The sequence below is a fragment of the Camelus ferus genome, chromosome 22 (assembly GCF_009834535.1).
Source record: "Camelus ferus isolate YT-003-E chromosome 22, BCGSAC_Cfer_1.0, whole genome shotgun sequence".
Lineage (NCBI taxonomy): Eukaryota > Metazoa > Chordata > Mammalia > Artiodactyla > Camelidae > Camelus > Camelus ferus.
In genome coordinates this window covers 15354605-15372100 of record NC_045717.1, presented here as the reverse complement: position 1 = coordinate 15372100, position 17496 = coordinate 15354605, and the positions used below count along the sequence as shown (strand labels likewise).

General features: G+C 48.4%; 1 protein-coding gene across 9 annotated transcripts in view; it reads left to right on the top strand.

The window, feature by feature from the left end:
- Nucleotides 1-17496, top strand: part of GATAD2A (GATA zinc finger domain containing 2A) — a 92523-nt gene that overhangs the window by 42215 nt on the left and 32812 nt on the right. For 4 of the 9 annotated variants that reach the window (XM_032465166.1, XM_032465169.1, XM_032465170.1 and 1 more), the window contains exon 3: nt 13617-13885. The exons of 2 other annotated variants lie outside the window; for them this stretch is intronic. In XM_032465166.1, coding sequence (XP_032321057.1) covers nt 13623-13885 — 263 coding nt within the window. In that variant the 5' untranslated portion in view covers nt 13617-13622. Of the gene's footprint in view, nt 1-13616; nt 13886-17496 lie in introns of those variants that run through there. 3 more of the 9 variants (XM_032465167.1, XM_032465168.1, XM_032465171.1) reach the window with 2 other exon arrangements.

The window sequence follows — 17496 nt, the reverse complement described above, 5'->3', positions numbered from 1 at the left end:
CTTTTTAACATTTGTGTACAAGTTTTTGTTTGAATAAATGCACATCTCTTGGACGTATACCTAGGAGTAGAATTTAATAGCTGTCCTAGTGGGTGTGAGGCGGTATCTCATTGTGGTTTTAATTTGCACTTCCCTGATGACTAATGATTCTGAACATTTTTTTCATGTATTTATTGGCCATTTGTGTATCTTCTTTAGAGAAATGTCTCTTCAGGGCCTTTGCCCGTTTTTTGAATTGGGTTTGTTGTTAAGTTATAAGAGTTCTTTATATGTTCTGGACACCAGACCCTTATCAAAGATAGGATTTCAAATATTTTTTCACATCCTGTGAGTTTTTTCAATCTCTTGCACAAAGGAATTTAATTTTGATGAGGTCCAATTTATCTTTTTTCTTTTGTTGGTACTGAGCTTTTGGTGTCATATCTAAGAATCTATTGCCAGAGTGAAGATCATGATTTACCTTTATATTTTATTCTAGGAGCTTTCTAGGTTTCACTTTTAATATTTAGGTCTTTGACCCGTTTTGAGTTAATTTTTGTATATGATATGAAGTAAGGGTTTTGTTTGGTTTTGATCATTATATTTTCTATTGACATTGAAGACATCTTGCCTTATTTAACCAGGAAGGGGAGTGCCATAGTTCAGAGTTCTGAAAGTACTTTTTCTCATCTGTTTTAACAAATATGTATTGAACATCTATTCTGCCCTGGGCCCTGGGATGGCAGCACTGAACAAGGAGTTATTCCCTGTTCTTGTAGGGGGTGGAGGGATACATAAACAGAGAGATGAGTAAATAGATAAAATGTAAAGTGATGAAGAAGAAAGGGGGATAGAGCCCCATCGAGGGCCATGCGTGGAGGGGAGATAATGTCACTTTGTTGTCTCAGCTGAAACTTGAAAGAAAGAGAGTGGTATATGAGGCCTGGGGGAGGACGTTTCAGGTAGAGGGAGCAGGAAGTATAAAGGCCCTGAGATGGGAGTGAACTTGGCTTTCAGAGGAGCAGCTGGAATGTCAGTATGGCCAGAGCTGAGAGAATGGGGTTGGTGGAGGGAGGGGGAGGGGCGGGTGGCAGTAGACTGGTCAGAGAGGCTGGCAGGACCTTGGCTGAGGTGAGGCCTTGCTTTTACCTTGAGAGTAGCATGGTTTATAAAATGACCACTAATACCACTAATGTGATACGCTCTAGGTCAGCTCTGCTATTCCCTGGAGCTTGGTGTAGGTGTCTATACCCAGAACCAGCCCCCTGCCCAAGGGGTAGATTCCCACTTCCAGGGTGGAGGAGAGAAGTAGGATTTCTGTTCCAGCTCTTACAGCTGTGCAGGAAGTGTTGTGAGAACTGTTCATTGGTAGGAAATGTTTCTTAGGCCCATGGGCTTCATTGAGACCAGAAACTTACTTTCGTTCTAGAAGTAGGTTTCCCTGCTGGCTCTGATCCTTTTGGGGCGGCTCAGCCACTGCAGGACGCTGCAGGACGTGTGCAGGGAGGAGCTTGACAGTGGAGCCCAGGCAGGGCCTCCAGGCGATGGCGTCACCACATTGCTGGGCGTCCTGATGAAAATGACAACAGATGCACACTTGGCTCTCCCACTTTCCACTCACGTTTCCTCTCAGGAGTAGAGAAGGCTCTTCAGACCCTTTCTGGAATTTTCTGTGCAAAACCTCGCTGCCATTCCAGCTTAATGGAGCTGGTGGTCAGGGCTGCACCTTGGCCAGGCCCTGAGGGAGTCAGCCCTGGAAGGGTTAAGGACTCTCATTTTGTGATGTGACACCCGATAGGCATATTGCAGATGGCATGGAAATGGCAGATGTAACCCTTTGTGGGCTGAGGGGACTCAGCCTGGGAGGCAGTTGGAAGGGGACAGAGGACTGGGAGGGAAACTCAGCCAGCCATCTCTTACAGTGATACCCTGTACCAGAGGGTATAAATGATCACCATTTCCCTGTGGACATTTAATATTGTTCAGATTCCCCTCCATAGGTGGCACCTTATTTCTGTGTTATGTACTCCTCTAGTAGCATCTGTTTATCTCTCTGGGGCTGCAGGGGTTGGGCTTTGGGCACAGGCCTTGGCCATCAGAGGCTCAGTCACCCATGTGGGGCCACTTATAGGTGGGCAGCGTTGAACGGTGCTTACTGACCACTTCTGAGAGCGTTAAACACAAAATCCAAGTCCTCATCTCCAGGGTGAGCCTGGGTTGCTGTCAACAGTTTTAAAAACACTTGGTACTGATCTCTCTGCTTCTTAAAACATTATCAATTTTGAATTTGACACATTGTAAAATGACTATAACTCAATAAAAAAAGTTTAAAAAAAAGTTACCAGTTTAGGTGTACTTCGTCCTGCTGTGTGCTTGATTTGGAGATGCAGGCAGGCTTTCATCTCATGTCACTGGGAAGGGGCACTCAGAAGTCAGGGCATGGGGCTGAGGTATAGAAGGAGTGGAGTGGGATCTGCATGGCCTGTCTGGTCAGCAGTGTTCCTGTTTTCAGAAGTTTTTAGGAAATTACCTGTGTCTGGGGGAAGATAAAAACATACACCATCTTCCCCAGACAGGATCTACACTTTCTCTAGGGGCACCTAGAGCCCAGGAAAGCCTGTGGGAGGCCCAGTCATCACTGCTGGCTTCTCACACTGAATGTAAATGGCTTCTCTACAAGGTGGGGATGTTTTTTTCTTTGTAAATGACCTCATTCCATGTAAAAGTTGTTCATGTTTTGATCTCCTTTTATTTGATTTCGTTTACTTTTCTTAGAAATGGGTTTTCACATGCCTGTGTATTTCTGCCACTTCACCTTTTCGGCTACCATTTCTCTTTCCCTCTTCCATCTCTGCAAATCCAGATTCTCCTCTTGGGGCTCAGCTCAAATGAAGCATTTCCAGATTCTTCCCCTCCTCTGTGGACCAGCAGGGTGGATTCCTTTTCCAGTGTTGTAACAAAATGGCGATTGGCATCCATATTTCATAGCCCTTACATCTATGCTCCCATGAAAGTGGGGGACTCCAAGCTGCTGCTCTTGCCCTCTACAGAGGTGGTACCCCAGTGTCACTGGCCTCTTGAAAGTCACCATCTGGCACAGAATCAGTATTTGGAGTCTTTTGGCATCCACATCCTGGGCCAGACAGACTGTGAACCAGAAGGGTGTCCCTGGTCATTAGTTACTGACCAGATACCTTGGTGCTGTAGAAATTCCCTTCTGGGTTCACATATCACTCAGATAAACAACAGTAAACAGAAGTCAGTTCTTTCCCTTCTCTGGAAACTTAAATTACTGTGTGCACAAAGTAGTAGAAATGAGCATGGTTGCAGTGCTAGTGATTTTAAAACGCTCTGCTGCTCCACCCAGGTGTGAAATTGTTTGTCTTGGAGGAAGTGTGGGTTGGAGTGGCAGAGGTGTGCAGGGATCGAGATCCACACAAGGCCCTGCAGGGCTCTGGGCTCTTGCACATACTTTAGAAGTTGGTGATTCTGGTCGCTGTGTCTAATCTCATTTCCATACTTAATGGTTTTCCTTCTTGAGACAGTTGGATCAGGAGCTGAGTGGACACTGATCACCCAAAAGAAGTGCTGTTCTTTTGCTCGTGAATGAACAGAGAAGAAAGATCTTTTCTGAGATAATTGGACAAAATTCAGAAGTGGGAGGAGGGGGTGAAAACTGCACACATGAGTGTGTGTAGTGTGCATGTATGTTTGAGTACACTTGTCTAGGCATGAGTGTGGGTGTGTATTTGTGTAGGGATTTGCTTGGTGGTCATCTAGCCTGGTGTGCTACATTTTGGGGGAATAGGGTGGTGTTTGTCACCCTGGTTTCCTGTGTCCATCCTCTGTCAATAGGATATCCGTCAAGTGGAGTCAGATGCTCCTCATTTCTTTTACTCCCTTCTTAACTGCTCCAGTCTACCCAGAGCGCAGGCACCGCTGACCACCATTAGAGGCCAATGGTAAGATTGCCCACCTTGTGAGAAGCCTTTGAAAGAGCAAGTGAGCCCCTTCAACAAGTCAGAAGAATTTGTTGGTCATGTCTTTCATTTTTGTAAAGTGACTGTCTACCTGGTGAGTAGCATTGGCTTCTTGTAACACTAGACAGAAGGCTCAGAAAACCTGTATCAAGTCCCCAGGTCCAGGGAGCCCCAGTGTGAGATGGACAGGATGCCACCAGGTTGGGGGTGAAACGATGTACCCACCAGTCAGGCCCAGTGTTCACATAAAGGTTAGGAGAATTGAAGGACCAAGCTGTTGATCGGGTGGAGGGTAAGCCCCAGTCAGGTTCCCAGGGTTCTCCTGGTGTTCCCAGGCTGGGGCTGAGTTGTGGAGCTACAGTTGCAGGCAGAATGCACCGAGGTTCAGGATGTAAGGTGCAGGACTGTGACAGCACTGCCCACCTGCCCTGGAGTGGGATAGTTGGGGGCAGTGTGGTGTGGACCTGTGTCCTCTTGGATCCCCCCTCCCCCCAAGAAACCAGGTAAAATGCCTTTCTTAGGGCTTCCCTGGTGTAGATGACCCCCTTCCCCTCCCCAGCCCTCAAGGGCAGGGGTGAGTCCTGGTTACTTGGAAAAGTCTGGCCCTGTGGCTCTTCCCAGGCGCCCCCAAGTCTTCAGCAACTCAGCCCCAGTGTGCTTGATCCACACTCTCCTTCCTGCCTCAACCCTCCTCTGCCTAGTCATATCCTTCTCAGCCCCTGTGCTTTTCCTTAGAGTTTTGGTCTGATGCTCAGGCACGTAAACTGAGGAACCACTTGTTTCTGTCTAACTGGGTTAAAGTTTCGTACACTGCAGTAGTGTATGAAATACAATTTCCTTCTCCTAGGGACCTATTTATCTTGAGAGTGTGTAGGATTTTTAGGATGGTATAAAACTGACCCGTGTAGTGGGACAGACTGACCCTACAGTATGCAGTCTGCACTCAGCACTTTCTGAACTAAATTTCTTCTGACTTATAAAGGGGTTAACCTTGAGTCCTGGGCTTGGATTGAATTTACACATTCACATCCTTTTTTTTTTTTTTTTGAAACTGATTTTTCTCTGTAGTCAGTTTTGCTATAATGCTTGTTTTAGAAAAACAGATTTGTTCCAACACTATTGATGTATTGGGGCACATTTGGAGCATAACACACACGTTATGTTTGGTTATGTGTGATTTTGTCTAGGAGAAATGCTAGTCTAGGGGTTGGGAAGCTGTGGCCCGCAGGCTGGTTGCCTGTTTGGGTAAATAAAGTTTGATTAGGACACAGCCATGCCCATTTGAGAACATACTGTCACAGTTGCAGAGCTTGAGTAATTAGGGCAGAGACTGAATGGCCTGCACAGCTGAAAATATTTATTGTGTCCTTTTAAGAAAGAGTTTGCTGACTCCTGTACTAGGTAAATCCAGAAAACTGCTCCCAGCTAAAAAAGTACCTGCCGGTAACCCCAAGTCAAAATACATGTCAGATGTGTATAAAGCCTGTTGAGCCACACCCATCCCCTTCTGGGGTCAGACAGCCTCCTTCCAGCATATCATAGTAACTCAGAAACTGCACCCCACCCACAGTCATAGCAAACACCAGGACTTCCCCCAGGTGAGGCATCAGGCTTTAGGCAGTATTTGTGTATTTATTAGCTGTTTAACATGCTACCATTTTAAAATCAGTTTCCTGCCTTTATGTCACTGATGAAGTTTTGGAGTATTGTGCCCTAATCCCATTGTTCCCACAAGCCCTGTGTTTTTACTGCTTGATTTTGTACCATGTGGCAATTTTTAGGAGTGCATATGTTGTGCTCCAGCAGAACTTAACTGTACTTTGAAAGCAAACAGCGAAAGGTGTGGTCCTACTCATAACGCCCAATAAAGGTGTATACATTTAATATCTCGTCTGGACCCCATGGAGCCAGAGCAAGAAGTTAAGCTCAACATCCTCCTTATGAGGAGCTTCTAGATAATTGACAGAGTGTACCTGACTTGTACCTGACTCTAGATAATTGACAGAGTGTTTCAGTGGGCACTGTCTGAAGGGGCATTGGCTTCAGTTCCTGGCACTGTCCCATCCACTTGCTGTATGACCTTCATCTGCCTCAGTTTCCCTACCTGTAAAATGGGCTGATGGTAGCACTTACCTTGCAGGTGGTTGTGAGGATTACCTGAGATTATCCACGTTGGGTAAATGCTCTGTCAGTATTAGGTATTTTGTCTGTAAAAGAAGACCCTGCATTTGTTGACAACAGAGGAGCATTAAACTTGGATTGAGATCTGAGGATCTCAGTGTTGAATGGGAGCCTGAGGTGTCTGATCCGTGTCCCTCTGCCCCCTCCCCAATCCCCTGAGCATCTCTCTGTAAAACCTACATTTGTTCATTTATCAGATGTTTTGAGGTGCACCTACTGTGTGGCTGGCACTCTTGAAGCTGGGGATACACCAGGAACATTGATGGTATGGCCATGCTGTCACATGGCCTATTGTTACCTTGTGGGTGGTAGTGACATCTGAAGACAGGGGGCTCATTCCTTTCGGTTCCAGAGGTCTTCCCTGGCCAGGCCTCACCATGAGTGCTTCTATAGCCACTGGCAGGACAAGTCACCTCTGAGGTGAGGCTGCCGTGGAGGCATTTGAGGACAACTGTTCTGTTCTGTCTTCCTCCCCTCTGGCAAGTGTCATTTTAGCCCCAGCACAAGCTTGTGTATCCAGGTGAAAACAGACAATTTAAACATGATTAACAAAAGGCCTTTAGATTGTACAGTGGAACATTCCATAGTAGGCAGCTTATAAGAATGCCAGGTAGAAAGAGGAATGTTCACTTGGGTTCCAGGCCCACCTAGACGTGGATTTCCCCACGATGACAGGCTGGTCTTCTACTCATAGAGGCTGTGGATGAATGGCAGCTGTTCCCCTGCCCCTGCATGTATGGATGTGGCCTGTTCCCACTGAGGTCACAGGACTGCTGCAGGGAGAGTCTATCCCTCTCATCTTCTCAGTCCAGGTCGTTGAAGGCCAGAAGGCTGACCCAGGGGCCCTCCTGATGATGTACAAGAGAGAAAACACTTGTTATTTCTGGAGCATCTTAAGTTTTCAGACAGCTAAGTGTTCAGAACCCAAACCTTTAGCACAGGACTCACTGTGGCCTCCCTTTCTCTGCCTGAGACTCACTGCTTGGTGGCTTGGCCTGGGCTGTTTCTCTGTCTGGACTGTCTCTCTGGATTTCCACCTTGGCCTCAATCTGTGAGGCTCCATGTCAGTATACTTGCCTTCCAGAAAATTAGAATTCAGAAGTTTTAATGAAAGCACTTGACTTGTTTGCTATATTTTTGCCTTGTCGGACAACCTCAGGAATCAAACTTCATGAGGCTAATTTATAGAAATGTGGTTTTAACTCAGTAGCACGTACTGAACATGTACTGTTTGCTTCCCACTCTAAATGAAGATAAAAGGGAAAAAGCTTCTGCTGTGGAAGAGTTTAACATCAAGCTAGAAGAGATGAAGCCCCTGAGTTATATGGGGGTGGTTGTTGCTGTGGGCTGTAGGCCCTCAGAGTGAGCCTACACTGATGCGGTGGCCTGGTGGCCACTTAGGACAGCTAGTAGCCCAGGTAGAAGGTGGGCTGTGGGGATGAGCTGAGGGGCTTGGGTTTACTGCTTAGGCTCAAGAGTCACTGTAGCAAGTGACATGGAAGGGGGACTTTTAAGCTACGTGAACATTTGCCAGTAGCAAATGGGAAAGTGACAGTGGCATCCCCTCTCAGTCCACCGGAGGTTACAGTTCGTCTTGTGTTCCTGTTTTGCCTGTTGGAAGAGCTGGCCAAGTGTCCTCCCTACATCCCTGCTACCTTCTGCCCAGGCCTAGGGGGCCTCCCTCCCCTGCAGGGCCTTCCTCCCTCACTCCTCCCCCGTAACACTTGTTCTTTCATTTCTCGCCCTCTGTAGGTGGGAGTGTTGTTTTATCTAGCTTTCTTTTTTATCTTTGTTTTCTTTGAATACAAAGAAACTGAGAGTCACTATTAAGGGAAATAGTTTAATGCAGAAAGGCTTAATACAGACAGTGAAAGTTTCTTAATAATCCACTCTTCAGAGATGAGTGTTGTGGATTTTAGTCCAGTTTCTTTCAGTTTCGATTTTAGCGAACTTTCAGTTTTTTTTCCTGCAGGTTATAAGCATTTTAAAACCATATGTATGACTGACTGGTTTCCTACCATTCTGCAACTTGATTTTTTCAGTCAAGTTATTACTAATGTCACTCTTGTCTTTTCACATAGCCCATCTGTGAGGTAGTGATGGAGAAACTGAGACTCCGACAGTGACAAGTTCCCCTGTCTGTTGCTCCCTGAAGTCCAGCCTCTGTTCTCTGCTATGTTTGCTGGTAGGATCTGGCTGTCGGGTTCAGCTTTTTAATTCCCAAGTTAAATTGCTTTCCTTATGCTCGGCCTTAACGAGATTTGACGTTTAAAACTAGAGAACTGGTGTTTTTGGTGTGAGTTCTTTCCAGAGCACAGCTGCTATATCCCTGCCACTGTCCCTCAGAGATACGCATCAGGAAGTAGCTCAGGTGTGAGCAGTGAGGTCTGGTCTCTGTTGTGGAAGGGAAGACTGAGGGCTGCTGGCACCAAAATACAGCCTGTGCATTCTCTCCTTGACCTCTCCCCAGGTACCTGGATTTGACTTTTGAGAACATGGGAAGCCCTGGAGGGTGTGCAGATCAGGGACTCGGTTTTGGGAGCCTCCTCAGGCCACTATCTTGGGTAGGGTATATGGGGTTCCTGGGCCTGGGGAGACCGTGCAGAGAGGTGGCACAGTCCCAGCCTGGGGGCCACCAAGGCACAGAGATTCACCTGCAGTGAGCCCTGCTTGGGGGTACTCTGGCAGTAGGCACCTGGCTGCAGGCCTGATGGAGCTGTCTGCCTGTGTGTTGAGAGTGGAGCTTGGCCAGTGGCTAGTGAGGTTGGCATCTGGAAACCGTCGTCACTCAGCTCTGTGCTCGTTGCGTCACAGGCCCTTCTCTCCATGCCTGAAGATGGTGGCTGCACTGTGTGCAGGCCTCCACCTGTCAGCAGACACTCCTCAGCCTCTCTGCGTGCCAAACTGTCCCACTCCCAACCTTCTTCCCCCAAATCTGCTCCTTCCCCGTCCCATCTTTCCAGTTGCTCAGGCAAAAACAAAACGAAGCAACCCTCTCTCACCTCACTCACATCCAGCTGTTGGCATGTTGTGTTGTCCATGTCCTCCTAAAGTACGTCCAGCATTTGGCCATGTCTCCCCATTGCTCTGTCCCCTTCCCTTCCTGAGCCATGAGATACAGAATTGCCCTGACTGTTCCCTCTGTTACCCCCTGCCTTAGTCTATTCCCAGATCAGCCATGGCTGCAGATCCCACCCCACCCCTGCCCTGTGTACTCCCCATGAGGTCAGTCTACACTTAGCACCCTCTTTCTGCCACCTCCTCTCGCTCACTCCCTTCTTTGGGCTCTGGAAAAAGCATCCCACGTGGTCAACTTTTTAGAGCATCAGCTCTATCATTTCTCCTAAGCACATTTCTAAGCTTCACTTCCCTCACGCTTGAAACAGGAGTATTACTAGTAGTGTTCCTGCTGCTTGTTAGTAACAGTGTAGTATAAATAGCATTTCCTAGTACGGAAAGTATTAATGATAATGCCTCAGGGTTCTGGCTCTATGACTTGTACTTATTTACTCTCTCTCTCTCTTTTTTTTTTAATCAAGAAACATTTACCTGGCCTGTGCCAGGGGTATTGGTCTCTTGAGTCCTGTTTAAAAATGTTGGTTCCTGCCACAGCATGATTCACCCTTTTGGAGCTGTTTTAGAATAGATTTTCCACCTGAGGTCCTCAGACCAGTTGGAAGGTGACATTTTACTAAAATAAAGCATCTTTTGGTAGAAGCAATTGAAATCTGCATCTGACCCAAAGCCCTGTGTCAGCATTCTACCTGGGACTTGGTAGCCCCATCATCCTGGGATTGGTCTGTGCTTGTGAAGCCTAGTGTGGCTGGAAAATGATCTTCCTGGGCCTGAGGAAGACCTGGGCTGCATCTTGTCCAGTCGCCACCCGTCCAGCCGGGATGTGTTTGGAGAGTGAGAGGGAGGGACTGAGGCCACCTGGGTTCCAGCCCTGCTCCCTATTTAGCAGCCTTGCAGCCCTGGGGGCTGCATCTTTACAGTGGGCATGCTGCTGACGGGATCTGCCCCTGCAGGCAGCAGCCAGCACAGGATCCTGCCTCAATAAGAGGGGGCTGCTCTGTGGGCCAGAAGTTCCTCGGCCGGCCTGTGGTGGAACTTACGCTGCCATCCCTTCGTTCTTCCCTCACTTGCCAGGAGTTTTGAAGCAGATCCTAATTTGCCAGTTGGGGTAATACAAACTCTTCGTCTGCTCTTTAGAAAGGGTTCTAATGCACCCCCTTGCTGCTTTTTGCAGAAATTGTTGGTCGTGCTTCATTCCTAGGTCATACTTTATTCTTTGAGGCTGGTTTCTTCTTGACAACTTTTTTTTTTTGCTGTCCCTGCAGCTGCGCCTGCAGGGCGGTGGCTGCCAGCCCTGATGTTCTTGGGGCATTGCTCCTTCCTGTTGAGAGGAGGGAGGAGCTGCTCCTTACCAGCACCTGCCCTCCCTAGGAGCAGTTGCCTGGCGGCACCAGGGATTGGTCAGTGGCAGGTCCCATGTGGACACTAGGGCAACCGCCTTCCTGTAGAGGAGGCTCCACCCAAGGAGGGGGAGGTCAGAGCCTGAGGCATCGTCCCCCATGGCTGGCCCCGCCTCTTCCAGCTGTGCTTGTCCTTCCTGTGGTGGGGGAGGGGTGCAGCAGGCCTCCCCCCCACCCCCCCGGCCTGCCAGAGGCACAGGGCGTGCCCTGGGTTGGCAGATTTCCAGCCCCTCAGCTTCCGAGCGAGCTGCCCTTATACTGCACACAGAGCACAAGCAAGCAGTCTCCCAGGTCCTCTGCTGGGGACCCTGACCAGAACCAGGGCCCTGCAAGGGCCCTGTACCCTACAGTGGTCCCTGGGACTGGAGGGAATGGCCCCATGGGTGTGAGGCTCTACTCTAGCCCCAGGAACCACATGTCGTACCGGTGATGATGAAGTGAGGTCACTTGGGCACCAGCTTGATGATCTGGTGACCTGATGCACAGTGACCTCGTCGGTCTCCCCCTTTTCTGGGCAGTTGGGAAGAAGGACTTTATGCCAAGTTAGGGGTTTGAGTGAGCTTCATAAATTGGAGCCTGGGGCTTACAGGGCTGGAGACTGTGGTGGGGGTGGGGGCCCTGCCAGGCTGGAGCAGCGGCCAAGTGGGGAAGCATGGTGGAGGGGATTCTGTGCAGAATTGAGGGGTGCAGTGTTGCGAAGTGGGGATTCATTCTCCTTGTTTATCTTGGGTCCCCTTCCCACAGTGGGTACCAGGCCATACTGGGAGCTCCTCCATTAGGGGTAGAATTACCTCTGACTCCAGTGGGGGCCCTCCTTGCCTGAGCTCCTGGTCTCCCCTCATCTTTTACCCAAGTAGCCTCCTCCCCAGTCCTGCTGTCCAGTGTGGTTGCCGAAAGTACTCCCCATCTAATACCCCAGACATTCAAGAAGCTCCTGTTATTCAGGCAGGGCCCCAAGGAAAAGTGACCCATCCCTCCCACAATGAGGAAATGGAGGGGAGGGTGACTGACACTCAGGGCAGTGACTTGTCTGCAGCTCATGGCGAGACAAAACAGACAGACTCAGTGAGCAGGCTGACAGCATCTGTGGTGAAGGCATGTTGAAGGAAGACCGAAATTAGAACTTTAGGCTAAGAGGGACAAGAAAGCATCCCTCACTTCGCTCGGACAGTGAGGAGACCTCCACACAGGGAGGTAGAGGAGAGACTGGGAAGATCTGGGTGAGAACAGAGGGATGAGTTGGTACAGGGTGGGCGGCAGGCATAGGCTGGGACGCCAGGGAGGCTTGGAGGCAGACAGAGGCCAGGTTGATGCCCTTGAGCTTCAGAGTTCCCAAGCCCTGCCTGGAGTGGGGAGCACCCCGGCAGTGACATGGCTATAGGGAAACCTGCTCAGTTCACTCCTTTTGTACTGCCTGTAGGAGCAGATGTCTGAGTGCCCAGACTGGACCACGCTGGCTTTACACGTGTCAGACGGCCGCTGTGCCTCCCGTGCCAGCGGCATGAAGCAGCTGTCACTTTCCTTCCTTTTCAGTCTCCGTCCAAGGCAGGGCCCTGCACTGTTGCTCATTTGTGGAATCAGCTCCTTTAAGGAGGTTGCAAGTGAGTCTGCTCAGGAGTGTGTCTCAGATGTGATGATGTGGCCCCTTCATTGCCCTGTGCTCCCTCTAGTCTCCCAGAAGGTGGGCTTTGGGACTGGGTTTGCCTGGCAGTACCTGGGACAGGCCTCCCAGGATGTTTGCTGCAGAGGAAACTGAGGTGCTGGCGTCCCTGCCTGCTTGGACAAAGACAGAGCTGGGAGAGCTTCAGTGTAGGCAAGCTGCAGGTGTTAATTGGGATTCGCTGAAGTGTTTGTATAGTGTGCTCCTCCCCGGGCCCCATGTTAGTGGATGTGGGTGCTGACTGTTTTATGGAGAATTGGTACTTCGAGAATTGAGGAGTCTGGCAGCCAGATTCTTTTTTTGTCCTCTAGTGAACTCTCGCATCACTTTTTAGACCCTGATTGTCCAAGTCTGGTTTCCTGTGTCCTGCCCTGTTGGGACATCAAGGCTGGGCCCCTTTAAAGCGGCCCCTTTAAGAGCGAGTGCTCGAGTCCCAGACTTGGTTGTGGAATGCCAGCAGTCTCCCTGCAGACAGACATCACTGCGGTCTTCCCTCCTGTCTCTGTGAGGGTTAACAACACTTCAGCTTGTTGTCTGGAACCGGTTCAGACTGGTTTTCTGGAAAGTGCTTTGTCTCTCAGACTGAATCCTGGGAAGGGTCATGTGGAGCCCAGTGATGTCATGGGATCAAAAACTGACTCAGCTGTTCTTTCTTTTCTTCCTTCTTTAAATCAAAATTTGTGTATGCTGCAGGTACAGGGTGCCGGCACGGTGATGGGCCAGGCCTCAGCCCAGTTAAAGTTCACCTTGTTGGCATTGGAAGGGTTAAATGTGACCCCCCACTCCTCACCCCCCTGAGATGAGCAGGGAGTGAAGAGGCCGCCTCTCACTGAAGGGGAGAAGAAGGGTCAACTCGCATCAGCGCAGTGCAGGGCTAAACCCAAGCTGTGATCCTGCTCCTGGGACAGCGTAGTCTCTGCTTCCTGGATTCCAGATACCTCCAATCCAATGTAGGTGCGCAGGATCCTGTAGGCAGGGAGTTCAGATCTATAAAGTTTTCTTCTATTTGCTCTCGAGTCTGGAGTGGAGAGATTTCCTCCTTCTTTCTGATAAACAGCCACTTTTTCCATTATTCGTGTCCAGGTCCCTGCTGGTCTCTGACCCCAGAGGGGTGGCACATAGCTTGGCTTCCCAGATGCTCTGCTGCTCCTGTCCTAGTCTTCCCCAAGGCAGGGAAGAAATGTCCTGGGCACACTTAATGGGCCCTTTGTTTGTTGTACCTACTTCTTCCATTGTCACATGGCGAGGAAAACACCCCATGCTGACACTATGAAAAGTTTCTAAGAAGGTAACAGCTTCATTATGTCAAGTTAAATGTCATGTTTTCTCCTTCCCCTAAAGTTCAGAATGACTGAAGAAGCATGCCGAACACGGAGTCAGAAACGAGCACTTGAACGGGACCCAGCAGAGGACGATGTGGAGAGCAAGAAAATAAAAATGGAGAGAGGAGTGTTGGCTTCAGATTTAAACGCTGACGGAGATATAAGAGTGACGCCTGAGCCAGGAGCAGGCCCAGCCCAAGGGTTGCTGAGGGGGGCAGAGGCAATGGCTATGGGCAGAGGCGAAGGACAGGTGGGCGATGGGCCCGTGGACATGCGAACCTCACACAGGTGAGCAAGAGGGGACAGGAACCAGGGAGAGTCCTGGGTGGGAGGAGGTAGGGGTGAAGCCTCCCTCCAGGCCTGCTGGAAGCAGCTTTTGGTGGGTTATCATGGAGATGGCTGTGGGATCCAGCCCTGTCACCTTCTCCATCAGTGGCCTCTCCCACCGTCCTAGCCAAGAGACTTCCCTCTTGGGGGCCTGGGGCCTAGACATCAGTAGCATGGGGTGTGGGTCTCACAAGATGGGAGCCTCTGTTGGCTCCTCTGCTTGGCAGCAGATCTTCACTAAAATTGTACTTGCTCTCCAACTCTGTGCTTTTGATTTGTAGGAAAACTTGAATTTTTCATTTGGTCCTGCCTCCCTGCTTTTCAGGTTTGGGGCATGGGAGACCAGGGATGCTTCATGCTGCCTGGGTCACGTGGCTAGGGGCAGAGTCTGGAACCCAGCCCAGGGTACCTCTCACATGCGCCACTGCTCCTCCTAGGCGGTGCATCATGGAAGAGGGGTCCACTCTGTTCAGGTCTTCTGTAAGATGCTCTGTTGGTTCCTCCTTAATCGATACTGATTGCTTCAAGAGTTAACTTTCCCAATCTTCAGCTTTTGTGAAGTTCTTAAGGAAAAAGTTTGAAAGAAATAAGACTCAACGTACCACCCCATTTCTTCACTCAGAAACCTTTCTCCCTGTAAAGAGAAGTTCAGACCTAGGTCCTGCTCCTGCTGTCACTCCTCCCTTCAGAGCTCTGTTGAGAATCAGAATGTTCACACCTAGATGTCCCATGGTGGGTATGTGGGTGTGGCCATGGCCTCCTGAGAAGCCCCACATCCTGTCTGGTCCAGTTCATCCCTATCTCCCTCAACAGCCTCCCCTGCCGACCCTCCTCCACGTCTGTTTGCCCCGGGTAGGGTGAAGGGTAGTAGGTGCAGACCTGGGGAATCTAGGTGCTCCTTGTCATCTTGTGCTGACTGACCCCACAGAGGGACTCCTACTTGTAGTCTTTGTGTTAAATTCATTTTGGGGCCCAGACTGTTGGCATCCTAAGGACTTCAGAGATTATTTGACCTAGCATTTCTTGGCTTTAAAAATTCTTACACCCTCTTGATAAATGGGAAAAATCTAATCCCCTCCTACTGGAAAAGCATCTTAGTCTGGGGGTATGTGCTTTGTGTTCCTGCTACCCAGAAAGGCCTTTCCTTCTGGGTCTGCTTTCTGTCCTTCCTGTTCTAAAACCAGAGATCTCCTTTAAAGTTCTAGAAATAAAACTGTAAATCTGGGTCTGCTTCTCTCCCTCCTTAGCAGTGTCTCAGGTGAGTGAGAAGGACGAGCCCACATTTGTGGGGGTTTACTGGGTCCCTCTTGTCTTCCTAGGCTTCTGGTATACATTTTCTCCTGTAATCACCATGCTCCCCTGCAGGACAGGCCAGTAAGTTGTGAGGGAGAGGTTAAGAGTTGAAGGAGCATAGAATAATTAATGCAAGGGAGCAAGAGAGAAATTAACCTGAGCACACAGAACAGGGGTCCTCCTGCAGGACTAGAGATACCACAGGACATCCATGAAGCAGTGTGAGATTGTGGAAAGAGCCCAGCTTTGGCAGAGTGGGGTAAGAGCCCGGCTTTGCCTGATTGATCTTGGGCAGATGATCTTAGCCGGTGCTTCTTCATTTGTAAAATGGGTGATAATTTCTGCTTTGCATCTCTGGATGACAGATGTATATCCAGAATTAACCCTGGTGCATGATGTGTGGTGAGGGAAAGAAGTGTTGGTAACAGCTACCCTTCAGTCTTAAGCTTCGCTTAAAATAATGATGTCGTGTATGGAGCATGTAGAGCTAGTGTCTCCCTGAGTTCCCACAGAGAACATTTTGTATAGTTTGTTGGATAAGTACAGTTGTGAGTTTTGACAGAATCATAGGATTAAGTCCAGCCTACAGTCATTCTAAAACTGTAATCCTTTCTGGAGTGAGTGGTCACAATTTCTGTGTTAGAAGCAGGCAGTCTTTGGATCCTTGTTGAGAGCGTCTGGCTCGGGACATCCTGTGGGAACCTCCATATAGAGAATTCCATTTAATTGAGGTATAGCATACATAATAAAAAGTACACATGTGCCACTTGATACATTTTCCAAACTGAGCACATCCTTGTAGCTCAAATTAAAAAACAACGTTACTAGCACCCTCATGCCTACTTGCTGTCACTACCCTGCAAGAGTAACCACTTTCTTGACTTTGAAGTTTTTCCTTCCTGTTTTTGTACTTAAAATAATTGAAATTATATAGTCTGTACCCTTTGCTTGCTTTCATTCAATATAATGTTTGTGAAATTTACTCACATTGTTGAGTGCAGGAATAGTGAATTCATTTTCAGTACTATATAGTATTCTGTTTCTAGAATTTATGTTTGGGTCTAAAACTGCCTCATTCTTTCAGGCTGTCGTATTCTTATGACCCCATTTGGGAATATTGGAGATCAGAGGGAGTTTCTGGTGGCTTCTATTATAGAGAATTTCCTTTTTCTTTAAGGAAGTGGCTGGTGAATTTAAATCACCAAGATACAACTTTTTTTTTTTTTTTAAACTACATTGGGGCTATTTAGAGTATGCAGAGATAGATAAAGGGGTGGGAATGAGTTCTCTCCTTCTCTGTGGTTCCCCTCTCCATCTCTCTTTGGCATTTTTTCTGACTTAGTCTTCCAATGTGTGTGTGTTTTACTTTCAGAATAAGGTTGGAGGACAACTACCAATAGTGATTGAGTGAGGAGAGACTGTCAAACCCTTTTCCTCCCAAAACAGTTATAAAGTAGGACAAAATTGACCCCCAAAAGTCAGCCATTTCAGCACTGTGGTAATCGACCAGAAGCAACAACAGCCTGAGAAGTGTTTGTGCTTAAGAAATGGCTGGATTTTGGATTACAACAATGAGAATCTGTGGTATTTGGCCTGGGGCTCTTCCCATGCTTTCTCCCCAGCTTTGTGGGTACGGAGGTTCTGCCTAGTCAGTGCAGGCTGTAAGGACCAACAGCTTTTCTGCAGGGGTGAGAAGGGACTCATTCAATTTAGAGTGGTCAGCAGTGGCCCTGCCAATGGTCTTGTTAGTTGAAGTGACAGTTTTGGAGATGAGCAAGTGGGGAGGGACAGTGACTTGATTAGCCCAAGGTTGCAGTCATGGTTGGGGCAAGACAGAAAAGCTCTCTGAAGAAAGAGTGGCCAAAAATGTGTTTGAGAAGTTTATCCAAGAAGCTCAACAGACCTCAAGTAGCATAAAGTACCATAAAGAGATCTATACATAGACACATCATATTCCAACTATTGCAAGCCAGAGAAAAGGGGAAAAGCTTGAAAGTAACAAGGGAAAAGTAATTCATCAAATACAGGAGAAGCATTAATATAATTAACAGCTGACTTGTTGCCTGAGACATTCAAATGGAAACCAAAAGGGAACTGAATGACATTCAAAATATTCAAAGAAGAAAACCGTCAACCCAGAATTCTGGATGCATCAGAACTGTCCTTCAGAAGCAAAAGCAAAAGGGCATTTTCAGATAAACTAAAACAGAATTTGTTGCTGGCAGACCTGCAGGTTCTTCAGGCTGAAAGGAAATGACCTGTTGGTAACTTATGTTCAC